We start from the raw sequence: 27388 nt of genomic DNA, 5'->3' as shown, positions 1-27388 counted from the left end.
GTATGTTGCATTTTTAGGTATGCACCAATAAAATATCTAAAATAAAATATAAGCACCGCATACCGCACTTCAGGAAAGGAAACTGCTAGAATACTGCTTAATAGTTTTCCCCTATGAAATATGAGCAGTCCATAAATCACAGCTGTCTAGTTTCATGACAAAATTGTTGTAATGTTTTCTTTGTTTTTTTTTTTTAGTGTTGAACCACAGCAAAATGTGCACCGGGAAGGTTGCAAAATGTATTGGGCTCATGCTGTATCCACTTGGGTTAACTGCCATACTAGCAAATCTTCTCTTGTTTTTACCAAGTGGAGTGGTCTTAGGAAAGCATGAGGTAACTGATTTTCTCTGGTATCTCCATGGCTTTATCGGAGCTGGATTGCTGGTAAGATATTTCTTGATGCACGCATTAAGATTCATGCTGAACTGATTTTATTGTGGGCTCACCAAAAAATTCTGAGGCATGTTAAAAAGCCAGTTAATGAGTGATACATAAAGATGGGGCATGCCTGCAGAAAAAATACCAAGGAACATGTTCATGCTATCTTCATGCATGGCAATCCAAATATGCATCGTTTAAAAAGTATGAGCATTTCGCCAAGGGAAAGTTAAATAGCAGAATCACAAACTGAGCATGTTCAGTTAGCTTTTTCTCTCAGCTTCTCCTAATGGCTTTCTAGGGGTTTAGGGGCCGGGAAAAATCCACGCTAACCGCAGTTCTAAAAAGGCATTCTGGACTGAGCGCCCTGTACAGAAGAGCAGATTCCAGCCAGGGGCGTAGCTACGGGTGGGCCTGGATGGGCGAGACACATTGAGCATGTAGCATTATAGAATAGCACGTAGGCAGATGCATGTGTAAATTCAAATTAGTGCCAATTAACTCCAATCAATCTCAATAATTGGTTAGCACCCAATTAACTAATTACTTTGCACACGCATCTGGGCTCTGCACCCAGATTTAGGCATCCAACGTTGTTGAGTGACCTATATAGAATCCAAAGGATAGTATATGTGGGGGATGCTTATCAGTGTAGAGGGAAATACTGGAAGGCCTCTTACACTTCAAGTGAGAAAGTAAAAAAGAGTGCTTGTTCTCACCTCTCATGTCTCAATCCTTCCTTCTCTTCATCCTGGAGGTAAATTTATAAGGAACCGTCTAGTTTTAGGTGCTAAGAATGCAAGTAAATGCAAGTATTTTAGTTATTTATGTGCTTAAGTGGCTTCTTAGGCACATAAAAGACAACTTATACAATACTGATATGGTAGCATGTACTTTGCCAGTGGGCGTGTGCATGGATGTAGATGCAGTGTTCAAGTACATACAAAAATTATAAAGTACTGTAATATACCCATGTTTTGAATACCATCTAAATGCAGGCATTTTCATTAATTGTAGGACTGATGTAAGTATTTGTACCTTAATTAAGGCATGTTTTCAGCCACTTGCACTAGTATTTTTAAGGTAAAGGAAAGAAGGCTAGCCTTCATACGATATAAGATGACTCAGAAAGAAGAAGACAGGCGAGAATACCTTTGTAAGCTAATAGAAGCTGGAAAAGCTGTCAGGAAAGCGAAGAGGCAAATAGAGGAAAAGATAGCTACTACGGTAAAATTGGGGGATAAGATATTTTTCAGATATGTAAGCGACAGGAGAAAATGAGAAAATAGCATTGTGAGGCTCAAAGCAGAAGGAAAGGAGTGGAGGAGTAGCCTAATGGTTAGTTCAGCAGGCTTTGATCCTGGCAACCTGTGTTTGATTCCCACTGCAGCTCCTTGTGACCTGTAGGCAAGTCACTTAACCCTCCATTGCCCTAGGTACAAAAAAACTTAGATTGTGAGTCCCCTAGGGATAGAGAAAGTACCTGCATATAATGTGTACAGCACTACATATGTCTAGTAGCGCTAGAGAAATGAATAGTAGTAGTAATACATGGAAGCTGATAAGGATAAACAACTATTTCTGTTCTATGTTCACAGATGAAAGGCAGGGGATAAGACCACATAAAACAAATGCAGAAGGGGATGGATGGATGATAGACCAAGACCCATTCTCAGAGGACAGTGTTCATGAGGAGCTAGCTAAACTAAAAGTAGTCAAAGCAATGGGGCCTGATGGGATACATCCGAGGGTGCTTAAGGAACTCAGAGAAGTTCTGGCAGCTCCATTGACTGACCTCTTCAATTTTCCCCTTCTTCTCATATGGAATTATTTCTTCTTTAACCTCTGATATGACTGTATTGCTTTCCTATAGTTTAATGGCATTCCTTTCCTTCTTTATTTTTAGTCTGTACACCGCTCTGCTCTGTCAGCTAGAGCGGTATGGAAAGACTTGGAAGAACAAATAATGGTGAGGCTGTGTCAATTCTGAAATTAGCAATTCCAGATAGGAAAAAGGAGACGGAACCTCCGTGACTTTCAAGTCAGTATTGTAAATGATGGCCAGACTGCCGCCAAATTTGGAGGCCCGGGAAGCAAAATGGACATCAATAATTTGGGGGGTAGGCAAGCGTAAAGATGGGACCCTTCACCAGTTTTAATCCAAGTCTCCGTAAGACAAGATAAGGAGCAGTTTGTACTAGCTATCTGATCATGGATGAGGAACGATTTAGGTTGTATGGATCTACAGTTTAAAAGACCAATGGGAACGTTTACAATTAGTAGGATAGGTTGCGGAACCTGATCAAATGTATGGTGATTTAGTGGGAACACAGATGGAGGGAGGCATTGTTTAACCTAAGTAAAGGGCGGACGATGCCCCCATAACACAGGGATGGGCACCCTAGAATGGCAGTGATAGCCAGCTGATGAACAAATACGGAAATACCACATAATGAGTAGCAAACTCACCAAAATACAGTCGCGCACGATGGTCATTGTCGGTATGTGCAGGAAGAGCAATAAGAGGTAAAGGAACTAATAATATAGGCACACACTACCTTCCAGTGAGACAGAGAGCAGTCTGTGCCCTTAAAATAGTACAGAACTAGAAGCCCAGAAACGGAAGTCTTACAGGGTCACGTGGACAAGCTGAGCAGGATGTACAGAGGGATAGCGTCTTGTAAAGCAACCAACAGTGAGAGGTAAAATCCTAGAAGAAATAAAACTAAACTAATCCAATAATAGAACTTTGGGGCCTGTCCATTTCCATACCAGCATGAAACTGCTATGTCTTGTAAAACCTGACTTGAAGAAGAAGTCGTTGTCTTCAAAAGTTAGACAAAAGCTTTATTTAATTAGTCCAATAAAAAGGTATTATCTTATCTTTTTGTTTTTTTTAATTTATACTACTACTACTACTACTTAACATTTCTAAAGCGCTACTAGGGTTACGCAGCGCTGTACAATTTAACATAGAAAGACAATCCCTGCTCAAAGAGCTTACAATCTAAAGGACAAGTGAACAGTCAGTCCGATAGGGGCCGTCAAATTGGATTTCCTGAAAGGTAAGAGTTAGGTGCCAAAGGCAGCATTGAAGAGGTGGGCTTTAAGCAAAGACTTGAAGATGGGCAGGGAGGGGGCTTGGCGTAAGGGCTCAGGAAGGTAGTTCCAAGCATAGGGTGAGGCGAGGCAGAATGAGCGGAGCCTGGAGTTGGCGGTGGTGGAGAAGGGTACTGAGAGATGAGGGTAGAGAGGTAGTGAGGGGCAGCAGACTGAGTGCATTTGTAGGTAAGAAGGAGAAGCTTGAACTGAATGCGGTATCTGATTGGAAGCCAGTGAAGTGACCTGAGGAGAGGGGTGATATGAGTATATCGGTTCTGGCGGAATATAAGACGTGCAGCAGAGTTCTGAACAGATTGAAGGGGGGATAGATGGCTAAGTGGGAGGCCGGTGAGGAGTAAGTTGCAGTAGTCAAGGCGAGAGGTAATGAGAGGTATTATTTATTACCTTTAAAGTGGACTAACATGGCAATACACAATTTGTAAAACAAGATCATAATAAGTATTAAACAGAATCTAGTAACAAGCATTTACAAAAAGTATAGAGGGTGAGCCTACCATGATACCTAGCAGAAGCTCAGTAATCCCTTATTTGGATATGATGTTCCTTCATTTGCATGCCTATGATAAAATCTTTTCAGATCCCATTGATGAGTATGCTTACTATTTTTAGGCTGCACACATTTGCTTTGACATGCATGCTAGAGTTTATTGCATGGATCCCTTGGATGCCCTTTTATTTATTTATTTATTTATTTATCAAGTCACCCTGACAACAGTTTGAAAATATATTATATACTATGCATATGTCTCTCACAGAGATTGGAGAATTCAAAGAATTCAAATTTCTTAATCAAAAGGGAACCTCAAAGCTCCTCATAGGGTGAACATCAACAATGTTTATCATAACCCTATATATAATAGGAGTAGAGTAATATCATAGGTCCCGATGTAAATAGGAAACAGGAGAAAAACAGATCGAAGTAAAAAAACTCACACTTATGTGAGGAAAACCAATTGATCTAAAAAACTCACTGTCTTCTTTACTAACAAAACCCAATCACCACAGGGAGACTAATACACATAACAGAAACTACACCCAAACATACGGGCAGTTTGGGTGTAGTTTCTGTTATGTGTATTAGTCTCCCTGTGATGATTGGGTTTTGTTAGTAAAGAAGACAGTGAGTTTTTTAGATCAATTGGTTTTCCTCACATAAGTGTGAGTTTTTTTACTTCGATCTGTTTTTCTCCTGTTTCCTATTTACATCGGGACCTATGATATTACTCTACTCCTATTATATATAGGGTTATGATAAACATTGTTGATGTTCACCCTATCCTCATAGGATGAACATCAACAATGTTTATCATAACCCTATATGAGGTTCCCTTTTGATTAAGAAATTTGAATTCTTTGAATTCTCCAATCACTGTGAGAGACGTACGCATAGTATATAATATATTTTCAAACTGTTGTCAGGTTGACTTGTTAAAGTGTGAGTTTGAAATTCCCTGGTTTTGTTTAGGATTTATTTATTTATGACATTTGTATCCCACATTATCCCGAGCAAGCTCAGGTTCATTGTGGTTTACATTCAAGAAAAACATCAAAAATATAATGTCAGATAATTATAACATTTTAACGTATTAGGAATAATTGTGTGTTTGTCATGAAGCTAAGCTAGAGTATTGGTTATGTTGAAACACACAAGAGAGACAGCAACATTAGTTTATTGTCTTTTGATAAGATATGTACTTAATAGAAAAGCCTTTAGTAATTTATGGAATCTCAGATAATCTTCTAAGTACCTTAATTGCCTGGGTAGAGAATTCCAAAGTTAGGTACTCTGATATGTGAAGCCTGTGACAAGGATTGATTTGTAAGAAAGATCTAAGATGCACTAAGAAATGGGTTTAGCAGATGCTAAGTGCTCCTGCGTTAACCTTGCGCTATCCAGTTAGCACGTGGTAATGTGGACGTACTAGCTGGCTAACACACACATGTCCCCTCTCTGCCCACTCTCCACCCCCCTCAAAAAATATGGAAAATGTGTTTACATGTGATTACCATGCACAAACAGGGAAATTTACTGCAGGACGCTTTAGCGCATCCTGCGGTAAGCCTTTTTTGTCACACTAAGCCCACATTAGGGCTTAGTTCACTTTAAGTAAAAGGGCCCCTTATTACACAAACCCAAGATCTGTGATTTGTGAACAGAACTATGTGCTTCTCATGTATCACAAAATGCATCTCATTACAGATGTTCTTTCCGTCTTCTGTGACACTGGCGGCAGGAGAGCATGGATTGTGTGCTAACAGATTTGGGGTAAGACATTTGCTGTCTTGAAAAGTAATTTTTCTGCGTATGTATAATTCCAAGACTATGTAGACCAGGGATGGGCAGCCATAAAATCTTTGTTTCATGTCTTTTCTGGAAATGATCGTTTAGATTGCTACTGAGATTTAAAAAATGGCCAATGAAAACAAAGTTGTTGAGTGCATACTCTTTTGAAAGAGGATTCACTGTTTGGAAAAAGTACACACCCTTTCTGAACCAGTCTGCGCTCCTTTCCTGATAGGCCATCTTCAAATCTAAGCTAAAAGCCCACCTTTTTGATGCTGCTTTTAACTCCTAACCCTTATTCACTTGTTCAGAATCTTCATTTTATCATCCTCACCTTAATATTCCCTTATCTCTTGTTTGTCCTGTTTGTCTGTCCTAATTAGATTGTAAGCTCTGTCGAGCAGGGACTGTCTCTTCATGTTCAAGTGTACAGCGCTGCGTACATCTAGTAGCGCTATGGAAATGATAAGTAGTAGTAGTAGCATGTGCATGCGCAGTATTCACACATGTGCAATGGCGCACTATAAGGAAGTGTGCACTGTTTCAGAAAGAGTGCACTCTTTTTCCAAACAGTGAATTCTCTTTCAAAAAAGTGTGCACTATTATCAGCAAATAAAAATATTTTTATGTTTTTTCTGCTCATTCTAGGTTTAATGTCATGCATTAACATGGGATAACCCATATCATTGCAAATGACAGCCCATCCCTATTACTACTACTAGACCCAGTTTTAAGAGAAAGCAAGGAATTGCTGCTTCATGAGAGCACACAGGTGCTAGGGCTGCTTGACGATGAGCTCTGTGAACATAAGTAATGCATCTTTTAATTCTGCAGCTAACAGAATCCCATTTGTGAAGGTCAGTTCCCACTTGATAGAGGCTTTAATGAGGTGATACAGCTTGTGCTCTTTTTTTATTACATTCATACCCCGCACTTTTCCCACTCATGGCAGGCTCAATGCGGCTTACATGGGGCAATGGAGGGTTAAGTGACTTGCCCAGAGTCACAAGGAGCTGCCTGTGCCTGAAGTGGGAATCAAACTCAGTTCCTCAGGACCAAAGTCCACCACCCTAACCACTAGACCACTCCTCCACTGTTGCTACTATTTGAAATTCTACATGGAATGTTGCTATACCACTAGCAACATTCCATGTAGAAGTCGGCCCTTGCAGATCACCAATGTGGCCGCGCAGGCTTCTACATGGAATGTTGCTAGTGGAATAGCAACATTCCATGTAGAATCTCCAATAGTATCTATTTTATTTTTGTTACATTTGTACCCCGCGCTTTCCCACTCATGGCAGGCTCAATGCGGCTTACATGGGGCAATGGAGGGTTAAGTGACTTGCCCAGAGTCACAAGGAGCTGCCTGTGCCTGAAGTGGGAATTGAACTCAGTTCTTCAGGACCAAAGTCCACCACCCTAACCACTAGGCCACTCCTCTATGGTTGATACTGGAAACTGGAGAAGATCAAAATACAATCCCCCTGATATTAAACCACTTAACCAGCTAGGAACAGCTCCTGGCTGATTAAATGGCACTTAACTGGCTATCCAGCAGTACTCAATGGGCGATAGTTGGCTTTCTCCTGCTGAATATTGCTAGTTAGTGCTTAGCGGATAACCAGCTATATTGTGCAATATAACTAGCTATTCGCTAATATTCAGCGCATCACCGGCTAAATTTGGTGGCCCAATTAAGCCACTGAAATAGCTGGCTGGTTCAACTTAACCAGCCAGCGCTGAATATTGACTTGGCTGGTTAAGTTGAAACTGGCCAAAAATAAACCGGATATTCAATGCCAGTCACCGGAAACATCCCAGCATTGAATATCTGGGCTCAGTGCCAACCGTGGGAGACAGCCCGACTACCTCCCGCAGTCTAAATATCAGCCCCAATATCTAATCTGGGCCTGATATTCAAAAGGGTTTAACTGAGCAGGAGAGCTGGCTGCACTTAAGTGGTAGTGCCACGGAATATTGTCAGTGACCACTTTGGTATTATCTGGTGAGTACTGGGGTGGTGCAGGGGTGGAGTCGGGCAAAGCCAGTAGCTCACTGGGCAACAGCGATATTTGGCAAAAAGACTGTCCTAACTTTGTTAACCAGATAGAGGACTGAATATCAGCTTCAATATTTAGCTGATCTTGCACCCAAATCCCCCTTACACTCTCTCCTAATTCCCCTCCCCCCTAATGAGCAGAGCCTATCATGGACTGCAATACCCACTTGTAGGGCCTCTTGGGCCTCTGGATCCCTGGAGGTTTAGTGGGTAGTTGGGGCAGGAGTGATCCCACCTCACTCCTGCCCAAGTGGGTTCTGAGTTTAAAATGGCTGCCATGACCTCTAGCAGCAATATTGTGGGTCAGGAGAGATGGTAAGATCATGTGAGGGGGGTCAGAAGGAGCTAACTTGATGTTCAACCTGCTACCCAGTTAGCTAACCGGGTAACAGGCTGAATATTGTACCTGGCCAGCTATATTCTGGGCATGGCCAGAGCCTGCACAGAGCTCGGATATTCAGTGCTGGTATTTACATAGGTGCCAGCACAGGATATCGGGGCCTAATTCAGCCCACAATGCTTAGCATTTTTAAAAAACGCTGACTGCCACCAGATGAATATTACCCCCTCTATTTATAATATATTTATTATGAAAATGCTCCAAGGAATTAACTCAAAATTAATGTCTACAATAATGAAGATGTGTCATAGCCAATATGCCAAACGGAAAAAGTGTTAGTCTACATATATAGAGATAAAGATCAGCAAACATCTTCACACATTTCTGACTGACTTTTGGAGTGAAGGAGTTACCTGGTGGTTAAAGTAGCAGGCTGTGAATCAGGCAAGCAAGGGATCAAATACAGCTTCTCCGAGGACAAGCAAGCCATTGTATTCTCACAGCTGGGTGACATCATCTGACGGAGCCTGGTGCGGACGCTGACTAGTGAGATTGAGTTAAAAGTTTCTAGTAGTGTACCACAGTGCTTGTGCTGGTGATTTCCTGCCTGCTTTGCAAGCATAGGCTCCTCAGTGTTTATTTTTCTGTGAAGCAGGGAGGGCGCATCATTGTGTTCTCCTCACAGTGTGTATTATCTTTATCATTCATAATGCCTTCCCGTGCAGATTTTTTAATAAATTATTTTTAATTTCTTCATTATTTTATTTTGTTTCCTTTTAATTCTAATAGTTTTTTTGGCTCCTCAGGTTTCCTTTATTTTTTACAACTTGCTAGGCCCGTTTATGCCAGAGCACTGACCTCAATTTGAACACTGCCCCTTTGTACTGGTCACAATTGAAGAGTTTAATTTGGCTATGATTCTTTTCTCGATGTCCCAGAAGACCCCCCTCCCCCAGTGGCTTCCAAAGATGTGCCCAATGCAGTTGAGTAATTTCCGTGATGAACCTGCACTCTTGGTGCATCAGGTGACTTGGGCCTAACCATGAGCATAACTTTTATTCTCTCTGTTAAAAAATGCAGTTGAGGACACAGAGGGTGTGGCAGGTCCAATAGGAGAGACTTTTTGGCTTCTCGAAGACCGGTGCATCAGCATTGGCACCGGAAGCATCAACCTTTTGTTAAATGAATAAGGAACCCGTCGGGTGGAAAGGGACCAGTGCATGCATGGTGGGACACTGCTAGAAACTTCTAACTTAATTTCGCTAGTCAGCATCCACACCAGGCTCCATCGGATGACATTATCCAGCTGTGAGAATACTTGGTCTGCTGTTCTTGGAAAACACCTGGTACAGGTAAGTAACTTTGCTTGCTCCAGTGATGCTGCTTGTGAAGGCTGGTATGTCACTTCACCTTCCATTGCCTTAACTACACTAAGGTTTTGCATCTAACACATTTTAACACTAAAACTAAGGCACTGTAAAGGAGCAACTCTATAAGGGAATGGGACTTGATCAAAGCAGTCTACATGCAGGTACTTATTTTGTGCCGGGGCAATGGAGAGTTAAGGAGCTATAGTGGGACTTGAACACAGTTCCCCAGGCTCAAAGTCCAGTGCACTAACCACTAGGCTACTCCTCCACTCCATAAGCATCAGTTCTGTAATGGCATTTAGGCACACATAAGTGTTTATAGAATATTAGTGCAAACTTGCTTTGGCGTACCAAAAGTTAGGCATGATCACTTCCACCAGGTCAATGGCTGGTGTTAAGTAGGAGCACCTAGGTGCATTAATCAATGCGCACAACTGATAGTATTTTGTAAGTTGTGTGTATGTTTGGCAACGTGCCCCTGGCCAATGAAACTCTGCCCATGTATACACCACCCTTGCAGTTACGCACTATAGCAACTTAGGCACTACTTTATAGAATAGCGCCTAGTGCATATACACTTGTCACTACCAATTATTAGTGCCAATGATCCGTGCAAGTGGCACATAATTCTAGGTGCCCATTTATAGAATTGCCTCCAAACTCTTCATTAAATATTAGGAGCATTCCCAGCACTTTGGAGATGGCAGCCAAGTAGTTAACACAGAGCAACGGTCTCTACTGCTCATTAAGAGCACAGCTGCCAGGATTGAATGCAGTTAGCTATTCCTCTGGAGGTGTAGCTAACTGTGTACTGCATTATCTGCGGCATTAGCAGCTATCTAAAAATAACAATCTCCAAGTTATTTATTTGGATTTTGCTCACACCTTTTTCAGTAGTACCTCAAGGTGAGTTACATTCTGATACACTGGATATTGTACTGGGTAGTTAACTGCAAGATGCAGTTCCTCTCCCTACCATGACCCTAATGGAAATTCCACACTAACAGGGTAATTCTATAACATAAGGGCTTACATTCTCCAACAAATCCCAGTGTGGGAATCTCTCCTTAGTGACTATTCTAGAAGCCTTTGAGAGCAGCTCACCATGCGTGCACATGCCTTCCCACTCATCATTGCTCCACGGGACCAGATCAAGCCTGTTTTGCCACGGGGCAGTGTGAACACATTTCACAATCTCTCCCCACAGCTTGTTCATGTCTCAGTAACTGGCAGTGATTTTGCCTCATTGTGTAAGTGCTCACACAGGGCCCAATGCCTCCTGTCTCCTTTCCCTCTTTTATTTCTTTAGACAGGTTGTTCAACCCTTTCAAGTTTTGTTTTTTTTTAATTTATCTATGGCCCGCTAGGCTACCTTAGTTAGGCCTTAAGCACACAGCTGGGATCTTTTTTACCATTGAGCCATTAGATTTCACCTCTGCTATTTTTCCCTGAGGAAGCCAGATTGTTTCTGTGTCAACCTTAGTAAGGCAGTGTTGAAGGGACAGAATATCGGGATTAGAGGAATCTGTGTGATGTAGCAGTAAAATATCATCCTCATAATAGTAGGCACTGATGCCAGAGGATGCTAAGAGCAACAGTGGCTAGAGGGCTTAAAAAATGTTTAAAAGTAAAGGAGATAGCATAGCCCCTGGAGAACACCACAGAAAATGTTATGCACACAGATGAGAAAGAGTTTTGAAACAGTACTTTGAATTTACACATTCACATGTAACTGCACTTAATCCCTATTCTGTAATTTTAACACACAATTTTTATGTTGTGCAATTGCAAGGGGGCATGCATGTGGGAGGGGCATGGGCAGGGCAGAGGCATGCCTAGCACTAATGTGTTAACTTTATAGAATAGTGTCATTTACATTTACAACTGCTGCATTTAGGTGTGAGCATTTATGCCTACATGTGACATGGCGTAAATGCAGGCATTTAAATGCCAACTCAAGCTAGTATTCTATAATGGCAAATATGCATGTAATTGCTGCTCTAGAATTCGCACTTACACAAGATATTTAGGGTTAACTGTAGGCAACCTTTCTTGACTTGACCCCTATATGTATATTTTATTTTATTTTTATTTATTTATTTATTGCATTTGTATCCCACATTTTCCCCACCTCTTTGCAGGCTCAAAGTGGCTTACAATTATGCATTTTGGTGTGTCTCCCCTTCCAGATGTTCTGCTCTATAATTTTTTCTTCAGTGGGCATTCTGGGAGCTGTGTACTGTGTGGTCATTTCAGCTCTCGCTTTGATTGGTGGCCCTCTTTGTGATACAGGTGATGGAACTTACAGTTACCCATTCAGGGACGACCTCTTACAGTAAGTATATAAAATAATTAGAAAACCTATTTAGCATGGCTATATATGATCCTATAATATTTAAAATATTGTAGCTATGATTTTTCTTAAAAGGAAATGGTAAGAAAAATGTGTTATCTCTGTTGTACTCATTTGTCCAACACAACGGTGCAGCTGGGAGCCATAGAGGGGAATAATTGAACGTCGCCGGCGAAATAGGTCGCTGGTGATCTATTTTGGCGGCGGCGCAACAGCTGGCCGGAACCATATTTTCAAAAAAGATGGCTGGCCATCTTTTTTTTCGATAATACGGTGTGGGCCGGTGAAATGCCTTGGATTTCGCCGGGTTTGAGATCGCCAATTTTGTTTTTCCGCGATAATGGAAAAAACTGCCGGTGATCTCAAACCCGGCGAAATCCAAGGCATTTGGCCGTGGGAGGAGCCAGCATTTGTAGTGCAATGGTCCCCCTCACATGCCAGGACACCAACTGGGCACCCTAGGGGGCACTTCAAACATATTTTATAAACAACCAAATTAGCTTCCAGGTGCATGGCACCCTTCACTTGTTTGCTGAGTCCCCCAAATCCCCCCCAAAACCCACTGCCCACAAGTGTGCACCATTACCCTAGCCCTAAGGGCTGAAGGGGGGCACCTACATGTGGGTACAGTGGATTTTGGGGGGTTTGGGAGGGCTCAACATAACCCACCACAAGTGGAACAGGTAGGGGGGGGGGATGGGCCTGGCTCTGCCTTTCTGCAGTCCACTGCAACCAACAACAACTGTTCCAGGGACCTGCATACTGCTGTCAGGGTGCTGGGTATGACATTTGAGGCTGGCATACAGGCTGGCAAAAAAGGTTTGTATTTTAATAATTTTAGTGTGGGAGGGGGTTGGCGACCACTGGGGGAGTAAGGGGAGGTCATCCCCCATTCCCTCCGGTGGTCATCTGGTTAGTTGGGGCACCTTTTTGAGGCTTGGTCGTGAAAATAAAAGGACCAAGTAAACCCGGTGAAATACTGCTTATCGCCGGGTTTTATTTTTCATTATCCACGAAAGCCGGCCATCTGGTAGCCACATCCAAGCCTGCCCATGTCCCGCCTTCGCTTCACCGCCAACACGCCCCTTTGAACTTTCGCCAGCGAGGCGAAGGGAAAGCGGCAAAGCTATCACAAATGTAGCTTTCGATTATACGCTTTTCGCCGCTTTTGCGAAATCGCCGGCCATATCCCGATTTGTGTCGGGAAATAGCCGGCGATTACTTTCGATTATAAGCTGGATAGTGTCATCATGCACCTCAAGGAGTCCCCAGATTTTTCTGACAATGGAAAGATTTGCTTCAGGCCTCTTGCACAAATCACACAGCCACACAGGTTACTACTACTACTATTTAGCATTTCTATAACGCTACAAGGCGTACACAGCGCTGCACAAACATAGAAGAAAGACAGTCCCTGCTCAAAGAGCTTACAATCTAATAGACAAAAAAAATAAAGTAAGCAAATCAAATCAATTAATGTGAACGGGAAGGAAGAGAGGAGGGTAGGTGGAGGCGAGTGGTTACAAGTGGTTACGAGTCAAAAGCAATGTTAAAGAGGTGGGCTTTCAGTCTAGATTTAAAGGTGGCCAAGGATGGGGCAAGACGTAGGGGCTCAGGAAGTTTATTCCAGGCGTAGGGTGCAGCGAGATAGAAGGCGCGAAGTCTGGAGTTGGCAGTAGTGGAGAAGGGAACAGATAAGAAGGATTTATCCATGGAGCGGAGTGCACGGGAAGGGGTGTAGGGAAGGACGAGTGTGGAGAGATACTGGGGAGCAGCAGAGTGAGTACATTTATAGGTTAGTAGAAGAAGTTTGAACAGGATGCGAAAACGGATAGGGAGCCAGTGAAGGGTCTTGAGGAGAGGGGTAGTATGAGTAAAGTGACCCTGGCGGAAGATGAGACGGGCAGCAGAGTTTGAACCGACTGGAGAGGGGAGAGGTGACTAAGTGGGAGGCCAGCAAGAAGCAGATTGCAGTAGTCTAAACGAGAGGTGACAAGGGTGTGGATGAGGGTTTTGGTAGAGTGCTCGGAAAGAAAGGGGCGGATTTTAAGGATGTTGTAAAGAAAGAAACGACAGGTCTTGGCAATCTGCTGGATATGAGCAGAGAAGGAGAGAGAAGAGTCAAAGATGACCCCAAGGTTTCGAGCTGAGGAGACAGGGAGAATGAGAGAGCCATCAACAGAAATAGAAAACGGGGGGAGCGGGGAGGTGGGTTTGGGGGGGAAAATGAGAAGCTCGGTTTTGGTCATATTTAATTTCAGGTGGCATTGAGACATCCATACAGCAATGTCAGACAAGCACGCTGAAACTTTGGTTTGGATGCAAGGTGAGATATCAGGGATAGAAAGGTAGATTTGGGAGTCATCAGCATAGAGATGGTAGGAAAAGCCATGGGATGAGATTAATGAACCAAGGGAAGAAGTGTGGATAGAAAAGAGGAGGGGACCAAGAACAGAACCCTGAGGTACGCTGACAGGCAGAGGGATAGAAGTAGAAGAGGATCCATCAGAGTGAACACTACAGGTGCGGAGGGAGAGGTAGGAAGAGAACCAGGAAAGGACAGAGCCCTGGAATCCAAGTGAGGACAGGGTATCGAGAAGTATGCTGTGATCGACAGTGTCAAAAGCAGCGGAAAGATCAAGAAGAATGAGGATGGAATATTGACCTCTGGATTTAGCCAGTAATAGGTCATTGGAGACTTTAGTAAGCGCAGTTTCGGTTGAGTGGAGAGGGCGAAAACCAGATTGTAGTGGGTCAAGGATAGCATGTGAGGAGAGAAAATCAAGGCAGCGGCGGTGAACAGCACGCTCAAGTAATTTGGAGAGAAAAGGAAGGAGGGAGATGGGTCGGTAATTAGAGGGACAAGTAGGGTCGAGTGAAGGCTTCTTAAGGAGAGGTGTGACCACAGCATGTTTAAAGGCAGGAGGGACAGTCACAGTGGAAAGTGAGAGGTTGAGAATGTGACAGATAAAAGGAATAAGAGCAGGAGAGATGGCATTAAGAAGGTGGGTGGGAATGGGATCAGAGGAACAGGTGGTACATTTTGAGGAAGAAAGGAGAAGTGTAGTTTCCTCAACAGTAACTTCAGGAAAGGAGGAAAGGGAATGAGGGAAAGGAGAGAGAGGAGAACGGACTAGTGGAGGAAGAGAGGTGGTGAGGTAGAGAAAACAAGGTTTATCTTTTGAACCTTGTTGTGAAAGAATTCAGCAAGGGTCTGAGGAGATAATGAAGGGGGAGTTGGGGGAGGGGGCACCTTGAGGAGAGAGTTCAATGTGGTGAAGAGAAGTCGAGGGTTAGAGCCAAGAGAGTTGGTCAGTTGGATATAATAATCCTGTTTGGCACGTAAAAGAGCAGATTGGAAGAAGGTCAGCATGAACTTAAAGTGTAAGAAATCAGCAAGGGCCCGAGATTTCCACCAGAGGCGTTCGGCGGAGCGGGTACAGGAACGTAGGTTTGGAGGGTATTCTAAGAGCAAGATGTCTACTGAGGTAAATACAGTTTTGTCTAGTAACATCTATAGCTAAAACACAAATCCCAAATGGTCACAGCTATACAGTTCATAAAGCAATCAGCAACAGGGGATTCCTCTGACTCTCAGATCCCTATCAGAATACAATATAAAGACCTTCTAGGCAATGGGTTATGAGAATGGTATGGGATTTGCATTACAAGACGTATGAGGAGAGACTTGCTGACCTGAACATGTATACCCTGGAGGAAAGGAGAAACAGGGGTGATATGATACAGACGTTCAAATATTTGAAAGGTATTAATCCACAAATGAACCTTTTCTGGAGATGGGAAGGCGGTAGAACTAGAGGACATGAAATGAAATTGAAGGGGGGCAGATTCAAGAAAAATGTCAGGAAGTATTTTTTCACGGAGAGGGTGGTGGATGCTTGGAATGCCCTCCCGCGGGAGTTGATGGAGATGAAAACGGTAACGGAATTCAAACATGCGTGGGATAAACATAAAGGAATCCTGTTCAGAAGGAAGGGATCCTCAGGAGCTTAGCAGAGATTGGATGGCAGAGCCGGTGCTGGAAGACGGGGCTGGTGGTTGGGAGGCGGGGCTAGTTCTGGGCAGACTTATACGGTCTGTGCCATGAAAAAGACAGATACAAATCAAGGGGCTGGTGGTTGGGAGGCGTGGCTAGTGCTGGGCAGACTTATACGGTTTGTGCCCTGAAAAAGACAGATGCAAATCAAGGTAAGGTATACACAAAAAGTAGCACATATGAGTTATCTTGTTGGGCAGACTGGATGGACCGTGCAGGTCTTTTTCTGCCGTCATCTACTATGTTACTATCCGGCTTATAATCGAAAGTAATCGCCGGCTATTTCCCGACACAAATCGGGATATGGCCGACGATTTCGCAAAAGCGGTGAAAAGCGTATAATCGAAAGCTACATTTGTGATAGCTTCGCTGCTTTCCCTTCGCCTCGCTGGCGAAAGTTCAAAGGGGCGTGTTGGCGGCGAAGCGAAGGCGGGATATGGGCAGGCTTGGGCGTGGCTACCAGATGGCCAGCTTTCGCGGATAATGGAAAAATAAAACCCGGCGATAAGCAGTATTTCGCCGGGTTTACTTGGTCCTTTTATTTTCACGACCAAGCCTCAAAAAGGTGCCCCAACTGACCAGATGACCACCGGAGGGAATGAGGGATGACCTCCCCTTACTCCCCCAGTGGTCCCCAACCCCCTCCCACACTAAAATTATTAAAATACAAACCTTTTTTGCCAGCCTGTATGCCAGCCTCAAATGTCATACCCAGCACCCTGACAGCAGTATGCAGGTCCCTGGAACAGTTGTTGTTGGTTGCAGTGGACTGCAGAAAGGCAGAGCCAGGCCCATCCCCCCCCCTACCTGTTCCACTTGTGGTGGGTTATGTTGAGCCCTCCCAAACCCCCCAAAACCCACTGTACCCACATGTAGGTGCCCCCCTTCAGCCCTTAGGGCTAGGGTAATGGTGCACACTTGTGGGCAGTGGGTTTTGGGGGGGATTTGGGGGACTCAGCAAACAAGTGAAGGGTGCTATGCACCTGGAAGCTAATTTGGTTGTTTATAAAACATGTTTGAAGTGCCCCCTAGGGTGCCCAGTTGGTGTCCTGGCATGTGAAGGGGACCATTGCACTACAAATGCTGGCTCCTCCCACGGCCAAATGCCTTGGATTTCGCCGGGTTTGAGATCACCGGCAGTTTTTTCCATTATCGCGGAAAAACAAAATTGGCGATCTCAAACCCGGTGAAATCCAAGGCATTTCACCGGCCCACACCGTATTATCGAAAAAAAAGATGGCCAGCCATCTTTTTTGAAAATATGGTTCCGGCCAGCTGTTGCACCGCCGCCAAAATAGATCGCCAGCGACCTATTTCGCCGGCGACGTTCGATTATTCCCCTCCACGTTTCTATGTTCGTACCTAGTATGAAACCGAGGTCCTCTCCCCTGTGGTTTCTGCTTTGAGAATCCCCTAGATGTTGAGCTTGGAGTATTCATAGATAAGCTCCCACTTCTTTTCAACAGATTGGTGTGACATCTCCACTGGCGTAAGTCATATGGGGAATATTCCCTTTCATGAAGAATCTGTATCAGATTTGGACTGAGAGCCCCTCAAGACTGCTCAATGCACTAAAGTCGCAGAGAGCAGTGATATTCATCCCCTATTGGGACAGATTTAGGACAACCTTTTTGCGTCCTAAGTTATCCTGAAAGTTATCAACTAGCAATGCTGAATATCATCGCTACCTAGATAACTCTGGCTTTTGCCCCTGGACTGCCCCAGCACTATCTGGATAGTGCCTGTAAAAATTCCAGCAGCACTGTCTGGATAGTACTGCTAAATATCTGAGTGGGACTTAAGTTGAAATTCCTTCTTTCCTTATGTTACCCAGGGCCATCCCAACCACTAGTCAGACTAGGCATCCACCTAGAGTGTCACAATTTGGGAGGGGGTGACACCATGGCTGCTGACAGTGTGTTTAAAGAAGCCTCTAGAGACAGAGAAAGTACCTGCATATAATGTGTACAGTGCTGTGTACATCTCGTAGCGCTATAGAAATAATTATAAGTAGTAGTTGTAGTAGTAAGTGTCAAGCTACTGTGTTTAGTGTTAGTATGGGTGTGTGCTGATAGCGTGCTCTAATTCTCACATTAACCCCCTCATTCTATAGTTATTTGCACAATTTTACGCTTAGTGCACAAAGGTGCATATGCAAGTTACAGAATAGTGTTGATTATGCACTTAATTTAATTGACTAATTAGTTGTTAATTGTCATTAACAACCAATTATTTGTGATAATTGATATTAATTGGCACTAATTTGCAGTTACACGAGTAACTGCACTTAGCTGATATTCTATAACCTTAACGCACAAATTCTTTAGTGTGTAACAGCAAGGGGATGTGGATGTGGGAGGGGCATGAGCAGGTCAGGAGCATGCTCAGCACTTATGTGCTAAGGTTATACAATACAGCAAAGATACTTACCTGTAGCAGATATTCTCCGAGGACAGCAGGCCATATATACTCATTTGTGGGTAACGTGGTCCGTGTTGCCTGGTCCAGAGCTTGTAACAAGCTTTTCAGAGCTTTTGAGCGCGTGTCATGTTCCCACTGCACATGCACAAGTGCCTTCCCATCCACAGCGAGAGCACGGGACAGCAGTACAATACTATAGCATACTAGAAAAAGGAGACAACTCCAAGGGGAGGTGGGAGGGTATATGAGAATATATGGCTTCTGTCCTTGGAGAATTCCTGCTACAGGTATTTCTCTGAGGACAAGCAGTCCATAATTCTCACATATGGGAATCCCTAGCTACCAGGCTCGCCAAAAACAACAACCATTGGCCAATGAAACCTCACAACGGTGAGGTCAAAACACCGATTAACCTGTAACTATATACAAACTGTGTGAGAGTGCAGCCTGGAACAGAATAAAAAGGGGCCTAGGGGGATGGAGTTGAATTCTAGACCCTAAACAAATTCTGCAGAACTGTGTGGCCAAACCGACTTGCGTCAGGTATCCTGCTCAAGGCAGTAGTGAGATGTGAATGTGTGGCCTGAAGACGTCATCGCAGCCTTGCAAATTTCTTCTATGGAGGCTGACCTCAAGTGGGCTACCGATGCAGCCATGGCTGTGACATTGTGAGCATTGACATGACCCTCAAGGGTCAGTCCAGCCTGGACATAAGTGAAAAAAATGCAATCTGCCAGCCAATTAGAGACTGTGCATTTCCTGATGGCGACCCCCACCCCCCCCAATCCTGTTGGGATCAAAAGAAACAAAAAGTTGGGTGGACTGTCTGTGGGGCCTAGTCCACTCCAAGTAAAAAGCCAGTGCTCACTTGCAATTCAAGGTGTGCAGTGCGCTCTTGCCAGGATGAGCATGAGGTCTTAGAAAGAATGTTGGCAAGGCAATCGACTGGTTCAGATGGAACTCTGACACAACCTTAGGCAGGAACTTAGGGTGAAAGTGGAGGACTACTCTGCTGTGATGAAACTTGGTATAAGGTGCATTCACTACTAGGGCCTGAAGCTCACTGTGTGAGCTGAAGTAACAGCCACCAAAAATATGATAAGTGGCTCAAAAGGAGTGAGAACGACGTTGACACAGGTGGAAGTTTGACAGAGGCTTTGTCAACAGCACACCTCTCATGAAGCAAACAACTAGAGGCTGTCCAGAGATGGGCTTACCCTCTACATAATGATGATAAGCACTAATTGCACTGAGGTGGACCATTACTGAGTTGGTCTTGAGGCCAGACTCAGAAAGGTGTAGAAGGTATTCAAGCACGGTCTGTGTAGGGCAGGAAAGGGATCTAGGGCCTTGCCCTCACACCAGAGAGCAAACCTCCTCCATTTGAAAGAATAACATCTCTTATTGAAATCTTTCCTGGAAGCCAGCAAGACTCTGCAGACACCCTCTGGAAGATGCAAGGAAGTAAATTCTATGCTCTCAACATCCAGTTCATGAGGGTCAGAGACTGGAGGTTGGGATGCAGAGGAGATCCCTCATTCTGCATGATGAGGGTCAGAAAACACTGCAATCTCCATGGTTTTTCGGAGGATAACTTCAGAAGAAGAGGGAACCAGATTTACTGGGGCCAGTTGGGAGAGATCAGAATCATGGTCTGGTGGTGTTGCTTGAGTTTCAGCAAAGTCTTCCCCATGAAAGGTATGGGCGAATATGTATTCAGAAGACTTGTCCCCCAGAGAAGGAGGAAGGCATCCACCACTAGTCTGTCATGAGCCTGGAGCCTGGAACAAAACTGAGGGACGTTGTGATTGACCTGAGTGTTAAAGAGATCCACTGAGGGGGTGCCCCACTCTCGGAAGATCTTGCAGGCAACACCCATGTTGAGGGACTACTCGTGAGGTTGCATGATCCTGCTCAGTCTGTCGGCCAGGCTGTTGGATTTGCCTGCCAGATAGGTGACCTTGAGGAGCATGCCATGGCAGATGCCCAATGCTACATCTGGATGGCCTCCTGACATAGAGGATGTGATCCGGTGTCCCCCTGCTTGTTGGTGTAGTACATTGCAACCTGATTGTCCATTTGAATGAGTACAATGTGGTAGAACAGCCTTTAGAGCATTCCAGATTGCCCGTAGCTCCAGAAGGATGATGTGGAGGTCTGTCTCCTGGGTGACCAAGCACCATGATGGTGAAGCCCATCCAAATGATCTCCCCTCCCCAAGTGGGATGCATCCATTGTCAGCACCTTACGGGGCTGAAGAATTTGGAATGGGAGTCCCAGTGTCAAATTGTATCAAATCATCCACCAAAACAGAGACTGAACCAGTTCTGGAGACACTAGGATAATATCCTCCAGGTTCCCCATGGCCTGACACCACTAGGAAGCTAGGGTCCACTGGGCAGTTCTCATGTGAAGATGTGCCATGGGTGTCACATGGACAGTGGAAGCCACAACATCTGCTGAGCTGTGACCTGCTGACTGGCCCGAACGTGAGTGGCAAGGGTGACAAGAGTGCCCGCGTCACAGGAAGAAACGCTTATGCCCACTGTGTATCTAGCAGAGTTCCAGGACAGGAAGCAAATGGGACTTGGAGTAGTTTAAAATGAACCCTAGTAGCTCTAACACCGGGATAGTCCTCCGCATGGATTCCTTAGCACTGTCCTTCAATGAATCTTTACTAGCCAATAGTCCAGATAGGGGAAAACATGGACTTCCAGTCTGTGTAGCAATGCTGATGAAGTCTTGGTGGAGCCAACGTGAGGCCAAAAGGCAACATGTGGTACTAGAAATGATATGTTCCATGCCAAAATCGGAGATAACTTTCTGTGAGCTGGAAGTATCATGATGTGAGTGTAAACATCCTTTAAGTCCAGAGAGCATAGCCAATCGTTTTCCTGAATCATGGGGAGAAGGGTGCCCAGGGAAACCATCCTGAACTTTTCTTTGATCAGGAATTTGTTCAGGGCCCTTAGGTCTAGGATGGGACTCATTCCCCCATCTTCTTTTGCACAAGGAAGTACCTGGAATAGAATCCCTTCCCGTCTTCCCCTGGTAGAACAGGCTCGACTGCATGGGTCTTTAGAAGGGCAGAAAGTTCCTCTGTAATTACCTGCTTTTGCGGAGAGCTGAAGTGATGTGCTCTTGGTGGGCAATCTGGTGGTCTCTGTCACCAGTGCAGGGCATAACCAAGATGGACTATTTGAAGAACCCACTGGTCAAAGGTTAGAAGGGGCACCTTTCTTGAAAAAATTTCAGCCTCCCTCCAACCAGCAATTTGTTCAAGATGGTCACTTTTACTATGGCTATGCTGTGCTGGAGCCAGTCAAAAGTTCGCCTCCTGCCATGACTGGGGAGCTATCTGGGCCTTAAGCATGTGCTGTTGATGAGAATGAGCGCACTGGGGTTGAGCCTGCTGAGGCTGGTGAGAAGAAGTGGTATACCTACGTCTCTGTGAGTAGTAAGTACCCCTCTTTGACTTGCTCAAAAATCTCCTAAATGAGGAGGCAGTTGCAGAAGGCTCTGGCAGGAAAGAGTATCAATGCTATCAGTGTACTTCTTAATGAGGTCAGTGACCTACTCCACCTTCTGTTCAAAAATATTATCCCCCCAGAATGTAGCGTCCGCCAATCTTTCAGGACTGCTGGGTCCAAGTCAGAGACACTTAGTCATGAGAGTCTGCGTATCGCTATACTCTGAGCAGAGATCCTGGACCCCAGATCAAAAGTGTCATAGGCGCCCCTGGCCAAGAAATTACGGCACACCTTCTGCTGCTTGAACAGCTGGTAAAGCAATTTGGCCTGCTCCAGTGGGAGAGAGGCTGCCAAATCAGACATACTGCACACCAAGGACTGCAAGTATAGGCTCGTGTAGAGCTGGTACGATTGGATATGGGAGATCATAGAGGCCTGATCTTCCACCCAAAAGAGTCCACCGTTCTAGCTTCCCTGCCAGAGGGCACCGAAGCATAGTCCCTAGAACTCCTGGCCATTTTGAGCATGGATTGAACCACCAGGGAATGATGAGGCAACTGGGCCTATCAAATTCAGAGGAGGAAGACTGAATCTGGTACATAATGTCAATCTTTATAGGGAGGACAGGGACCCTTGAATGTTCCATAAGATCTTGTAAAGCAGAACCATCGCAGCATCCCTAGGAGGAGACTCATAGTCCATGACCTCGAACATCTTAGCCCTAGGCTCGTCCTCCACTTCTAAGAGAATTGGAATGGCAGCCACCATTTCCTTGACAAAAGATGGAAAGGAAAGGCTCTCGGGTGATTTTTCTCCTTTCCTGTGGAAGGAAGGGATCAGAAGGAATGCCATATGAGTCCGCCGAAAACTATCGAGGGTCTTCATATGACGCCCATGAGTGCTCCTCATCGGTGTCAGCCAGGAACTCCTCATGGAAGGGCTGAGACAGATCCCACCTCGACAAGAAGGAAATATGTCCCCGAGAGGTACGTCGAGGTGTTGGTTCCAGCCTCGACTCCGGCAAATCTTCCTCCACCGACATTATGAGGGTGCTGACACGGTTCAGTCAATGCCAAGGCTACATGTGGCACCGGTGTCAGAGACCTCACCGCAGGCTTATGGCCATGTGGGGCAGCAGCAAGAGGCCAAGCAGGTCAAGCACCCCAGATGCCTATGCACTCTGTTTTATGAACCCCGCCAACAGCCAAGGCCTGGAGGTGCTCATCAAGGGTCGACCGGGAAAGGCTGGGGCATTGGTGTAGAGGCAGGCTGCTGAACCTGCAAGGTCAAACCAGGTGCCATGGAGACCCATGCATCAGCACCTCCTGTATGGAGAGGGAGCGGTCCTCCCAGCACCGACACTTATAGGGTACCAGGGAATCACTTGGTATCCCAGAGTTCCTGGCACCATGTGTCAAGGGTGAACAGTGCTGATGATTCTTCCGATGCTGGGCATCGATGCTCCTCAGTGCCAATGAGGATGACATCGAATCCTCAATTACCTCGGGGTCGAGTCTGAAGCTGATCAGTCCTGGGGGCCTACACAGTGGCTGGCATCGAGGCAGGTGGAAACCCACTCAATACACGGTCACTCCTAGTGTCAAAGGGCCTCACAACAATACGGATCAACGCACCCGACGTTCATGCAACCCCAGATGCAGATGCCAACACAAACAACAAGGCTTCGGACCTGGCTCCAAAACTTCTCTCTTTGAGCCTCTCTGGCTAACTGTTTTTTTTTCTTCATACGAAGACAAAGAACACAATTAGAAGGGGTATATGTTCAGGCCCCAAGCACTGAAAACACCAAGAATGTGGGTCTTTGCCAGAGATGGCCCTATTGCATTGGCTACAGCACTTAAAGCTACTGGGAACCTTTGATGACATTGAAGGAAAAACCACCATGGCTAAATCAAAAGACTCGATGGTGCCAAAAAAGAAGCAAAGCACCCAAGAAAAAGTGGGAGAAACCCAACCAGGGCTCAGGCCTAAATGCGGCCTACTGAGTGCAGTAAAAAGAAATAAAACTTAAAATAGGGATAAAACCATTAAAATGTAAGGGGAAAGAAATAAAATGCACCCCAAACAAGAACAGGGCAAAGAAAAACCAAAAAGGGAACTGGGAAGATACCAAAAGAATAACTCTGAGAGCTGAACCACTAGTTGTGAGGAGCAGACAAAACAATGTCCGCTCCTCACCACGGAAAAAATAGAATTGTTGGTCCCGCGCTCTCATGGCAGGTGGGAAGGCACTCATGCATGCACAATGGGAGCATGACTCTTGCTCAAAGAGCTCTGAAAAGATTGTTACAAGCTCCGGATCAGGCAACGCAGACCGTATTATCCATTTGTGAGAATTATAGGCCTGCTTGTCATCAGAGAAGCACATTTACGCATGCAACTGTAGCATTTAGGCACAGACATTTACACCATGCCAGTATTCTATAATAATAATTATGCACCTAATTGCTGTTATAGAATTTGACTAATGGCCCTGTTTACTAAGGCGCATTAGTGTTTTTAGCACACCTACATAGTGCGCTCGCTAACCATGTAGGCGCCTATAGGGATGTTATAGGCACGTACATGGTTAACGCGTGTTAAAAACGTTAACATGCCTATAATGCTGCTTAGTAAACAGAGCCCTAAGTGTGCAGCATCCTGGCACCATAACATGCAGAGAATTACTCTGTAACTGTATAGCGCACTCAGGGTCGGCTTTACCAATTGTGGGGCCCTGTGCAGCCCCGTTTGAGGGCCCTCCAGGAGTCCAGCATGTCCCCCTGTCTCTAACATCCCCATCCACCTTAAAACCTGTGTTTCTCTATAGAGGGCTCAGGCCTGCGGTAGTGATTCACATAGACTGTCCGCTTCCGACCATGAGGCTTGCTCTATGCTGCATCCTACCCTTGTGGAAGCAAGAAGTTACATCAGAAGGGGTGGGACGCAGCAAAGAGCAGTCCCTGCAGTCAGTGGCAGATGGCCTGTGTAAATCACTGCTGCTGCTCTTAGTCCTTTACAGAGAAACACACGTTTTCAGGTAGGGGTATGGGTTCGGAGACAGGTGGACATGCTGAGCCAGAGCCCCTAGGAGTGTGGAGCCCTGTGCAGCTGCTCCTGTTGCCCCTGCTTAAGGCCAGACCTGAGTGCACTTTAGTGAAAGGCCCCCAAAGAAAGTACTTGATGGCTTTGAGTGATGCTCAAATTTTCTTGGGGTCGATATTCAGCAGGAGTTAATCAGGTAGGAGCAGTTTCTACCTGGATCACTCTTGCTGGCCAGGTCCAGCACAGATTTTCAGCAGTGCTTAACTGGCAAGTGCCACTGAATATCTGCTCTGACTGCCTTGACACTATCTGGTTAGTGTTGGGATAGTCTGAAGTTGGAGCTAAGGTGGAGCTGGAAGTTATTCGGGCACTGCCAATATTGTGTCGGATGTCCTAACATGGCTGGATAGCAATTCTGGCACTGGTTCTGAATATCAGGGGTACTGGCACTGAGTATCTGGGTCTAAACAGGTTGTGATGGCCAGTACTTAAAAAAAAAATGCTAACCACCATGGCTTAAGTTTTGTGACATGCCCTATAGTTTAGCATAACTCAGAACAGGATGAGCAATGGAAAGAACTGTATAACAATTTTTCTACTATTTTTTTTGTCTATCTGAACAGGGATAATTATTTGTTTGATAGTAGTTTATGGGACATTTGCAAGCACCCTGAGAATGTGATTATTTGGAATATTGTCTTCTTTTCAATTCTCTTGTGCATCGGCGCAGTTGAAGCTATTCTTTGCAGTATTCAAGTCATCAATGGAATTATCGGCTTCTTGTGTGGCACTGGCACTGGCACTGGCACAGGTATGGGGAATTGAAGGGCAAATGTCTATATTTAGCATGGTGTAGTTTCAAGAATGAGTAGGGGGAAATATTTTTTGTTAATTCATTGAGCAGGCTTAACAGCCCAAAAGCCTGATTATGCATAGGACATCTAGGTAGGAATTGGGATATGAGGGTCAAGGCTTTCACAATTCTGTGAGTATTCTACAAGAGGCTCTGCTGAATACAGAATCTTTTGTAAAATGCATTTAAGGATGCCAGCAAATAAATGTCCAGTAGTGGTCATCTCTGAAGCACTATTTGCATTTTGGATGTTTACAAACCGACATTTAAAAATCCTGATTTTGGAAAGCTGGGATATACATGTCCAAAATGTAAAATGCATCAATATGACATGGAGGCATGGTCTGGTTGGGACTAGGATGAGGTGAAAAGGTACATGTACATTCTCCATGTCAGAAGGGGAATGCACATTTTTTTCCCACTGACATCAGTTGAGATTTATACTTGTTCCTGGGAACGTCAAGGTTAGAGAAAGTTGCTCAATTAGTGCAGCACTCCACTGGAGGTCGTTGCTCCCTTAATCCTCCAGTGAGTTTTGTACTCCCTGAAAGTGACACTTGCATAGGATATCAGGTCCTGTGACATCACCAGAAAACATAAATGTGTACATCTATAAAATGGCAGACATACACGTGTATGTTGCAACACATACACATATATGTTCTGATATACCAACAACCTGCATGTATAATGTATGTACCTCCACATACATGTACATGTTGCTGTATTGCCATGTTGATATTTAAACATTGTCGCTTGAAAAATGGATGCTCTTGCTGCACATAACTGGCACATAAATATCTATTCCTGGATATATTTTAGAACAGGCTCTACTTCGGCAGATTCTGTTCTAAATTGCTAGTGGAAATTGACACACCCTGACCTGGATGTCTCAATTCCCATTTTGATGTAAAACAGGGGTAGGCAACCTGCAGAACTGCAGGCCGAATGCAGCCCTCCATTGAATTTTATGTAGCCCGTGAGACCATGGCAAGTATACACAGAAAACGTCATTAACCAGAGTTTTGGCAATTTTAAATACTGTATTTCACAAATATTTTCAGAATAGCCACTTCAGCAGTTTGTTTTTATAGTTTTCAGTAAAATATTTACTTATTTATTTACTACTACTACTAGAAATCACTTATCATAGAAAATCTAATGAGCTTTATGCATTTCCAATTCCGACATTACATAATGCTGCAGTCTGCTAGGGATAGTACTGACATTCATGCAGCCCTCTTTGTATAAAGGTTGCCCTCCCCAATCTATAATGTGCCTCTACAGCGACAGCCATTTTACATGCTGAGCATGATGCATACACAAGTATTTTCCTGCATTTACACAGGTAAATGCTGGATTTCACAAAACTACACATACAAGGGAAGCTAATGGAAAAGCTGAGTGAAATAACTTTTTTAAAAAATGTTAATTTTTTGAGGTGGAATTAGATATTACTGAGGTATGCACAGTTGCCTCCTCAGTCACTGGTGGAAAGCTTAGGTTCACATGAGTATAGTTGACACTTGCACCTGCCTTAGAGCAGGTGTATATCAAGTGTAAAATGCGAATACAAAATATATTTTGACCACCTAAACCACACCTAGAAAATGTACCCTTCAAATTTGTGC

General features: G+C 44.6%; 1 protein-coding gene across 1 annotated transcript; it reads left to right on the top strand.

The window, feature by feature from the left end:
• The first annotated feature begins 214 nt into the window (after positions 1–214).
• LOC115468228 (transmembrane 4 L6 family member 4-like) lies at positions 215–25729 on the top strand. Its single transcript, XM_030199762.1, has 4 exons — positions 215–385; positions 5703–5768; positions 11748–11893; positions 25528–25729. The coding sequence occupies exons 1-4, from the start codon at positions 215–217 to the stop codon at positions 25727–25729; spliced, it is 585 nt and encodes a 194-aa protein (XP_030055622.1).
• Positions 25730–27388: the final 1659 nt, after the last annotated feature.

Source organism: Microcaecilia unicolor, chromosome 4, assembly GCF_901765095.1.
Source record: "Microcaecilia unicolor chromosome 4, aMicUni1.1, whole genome shotgun sequence".
NCBI classification, from domain to species: domain Eukaryota; kingdom Metazoa; phylum Chordata; class Amphibia; order Gymnophiona; family Siphonopidae; genus Microcaecilia; species Microcaecilia unicolor.
Note: the sequence above shows the minus strand (reverse complement) of the source record. Positions and strands in the feature narration are given on the sequence as shown.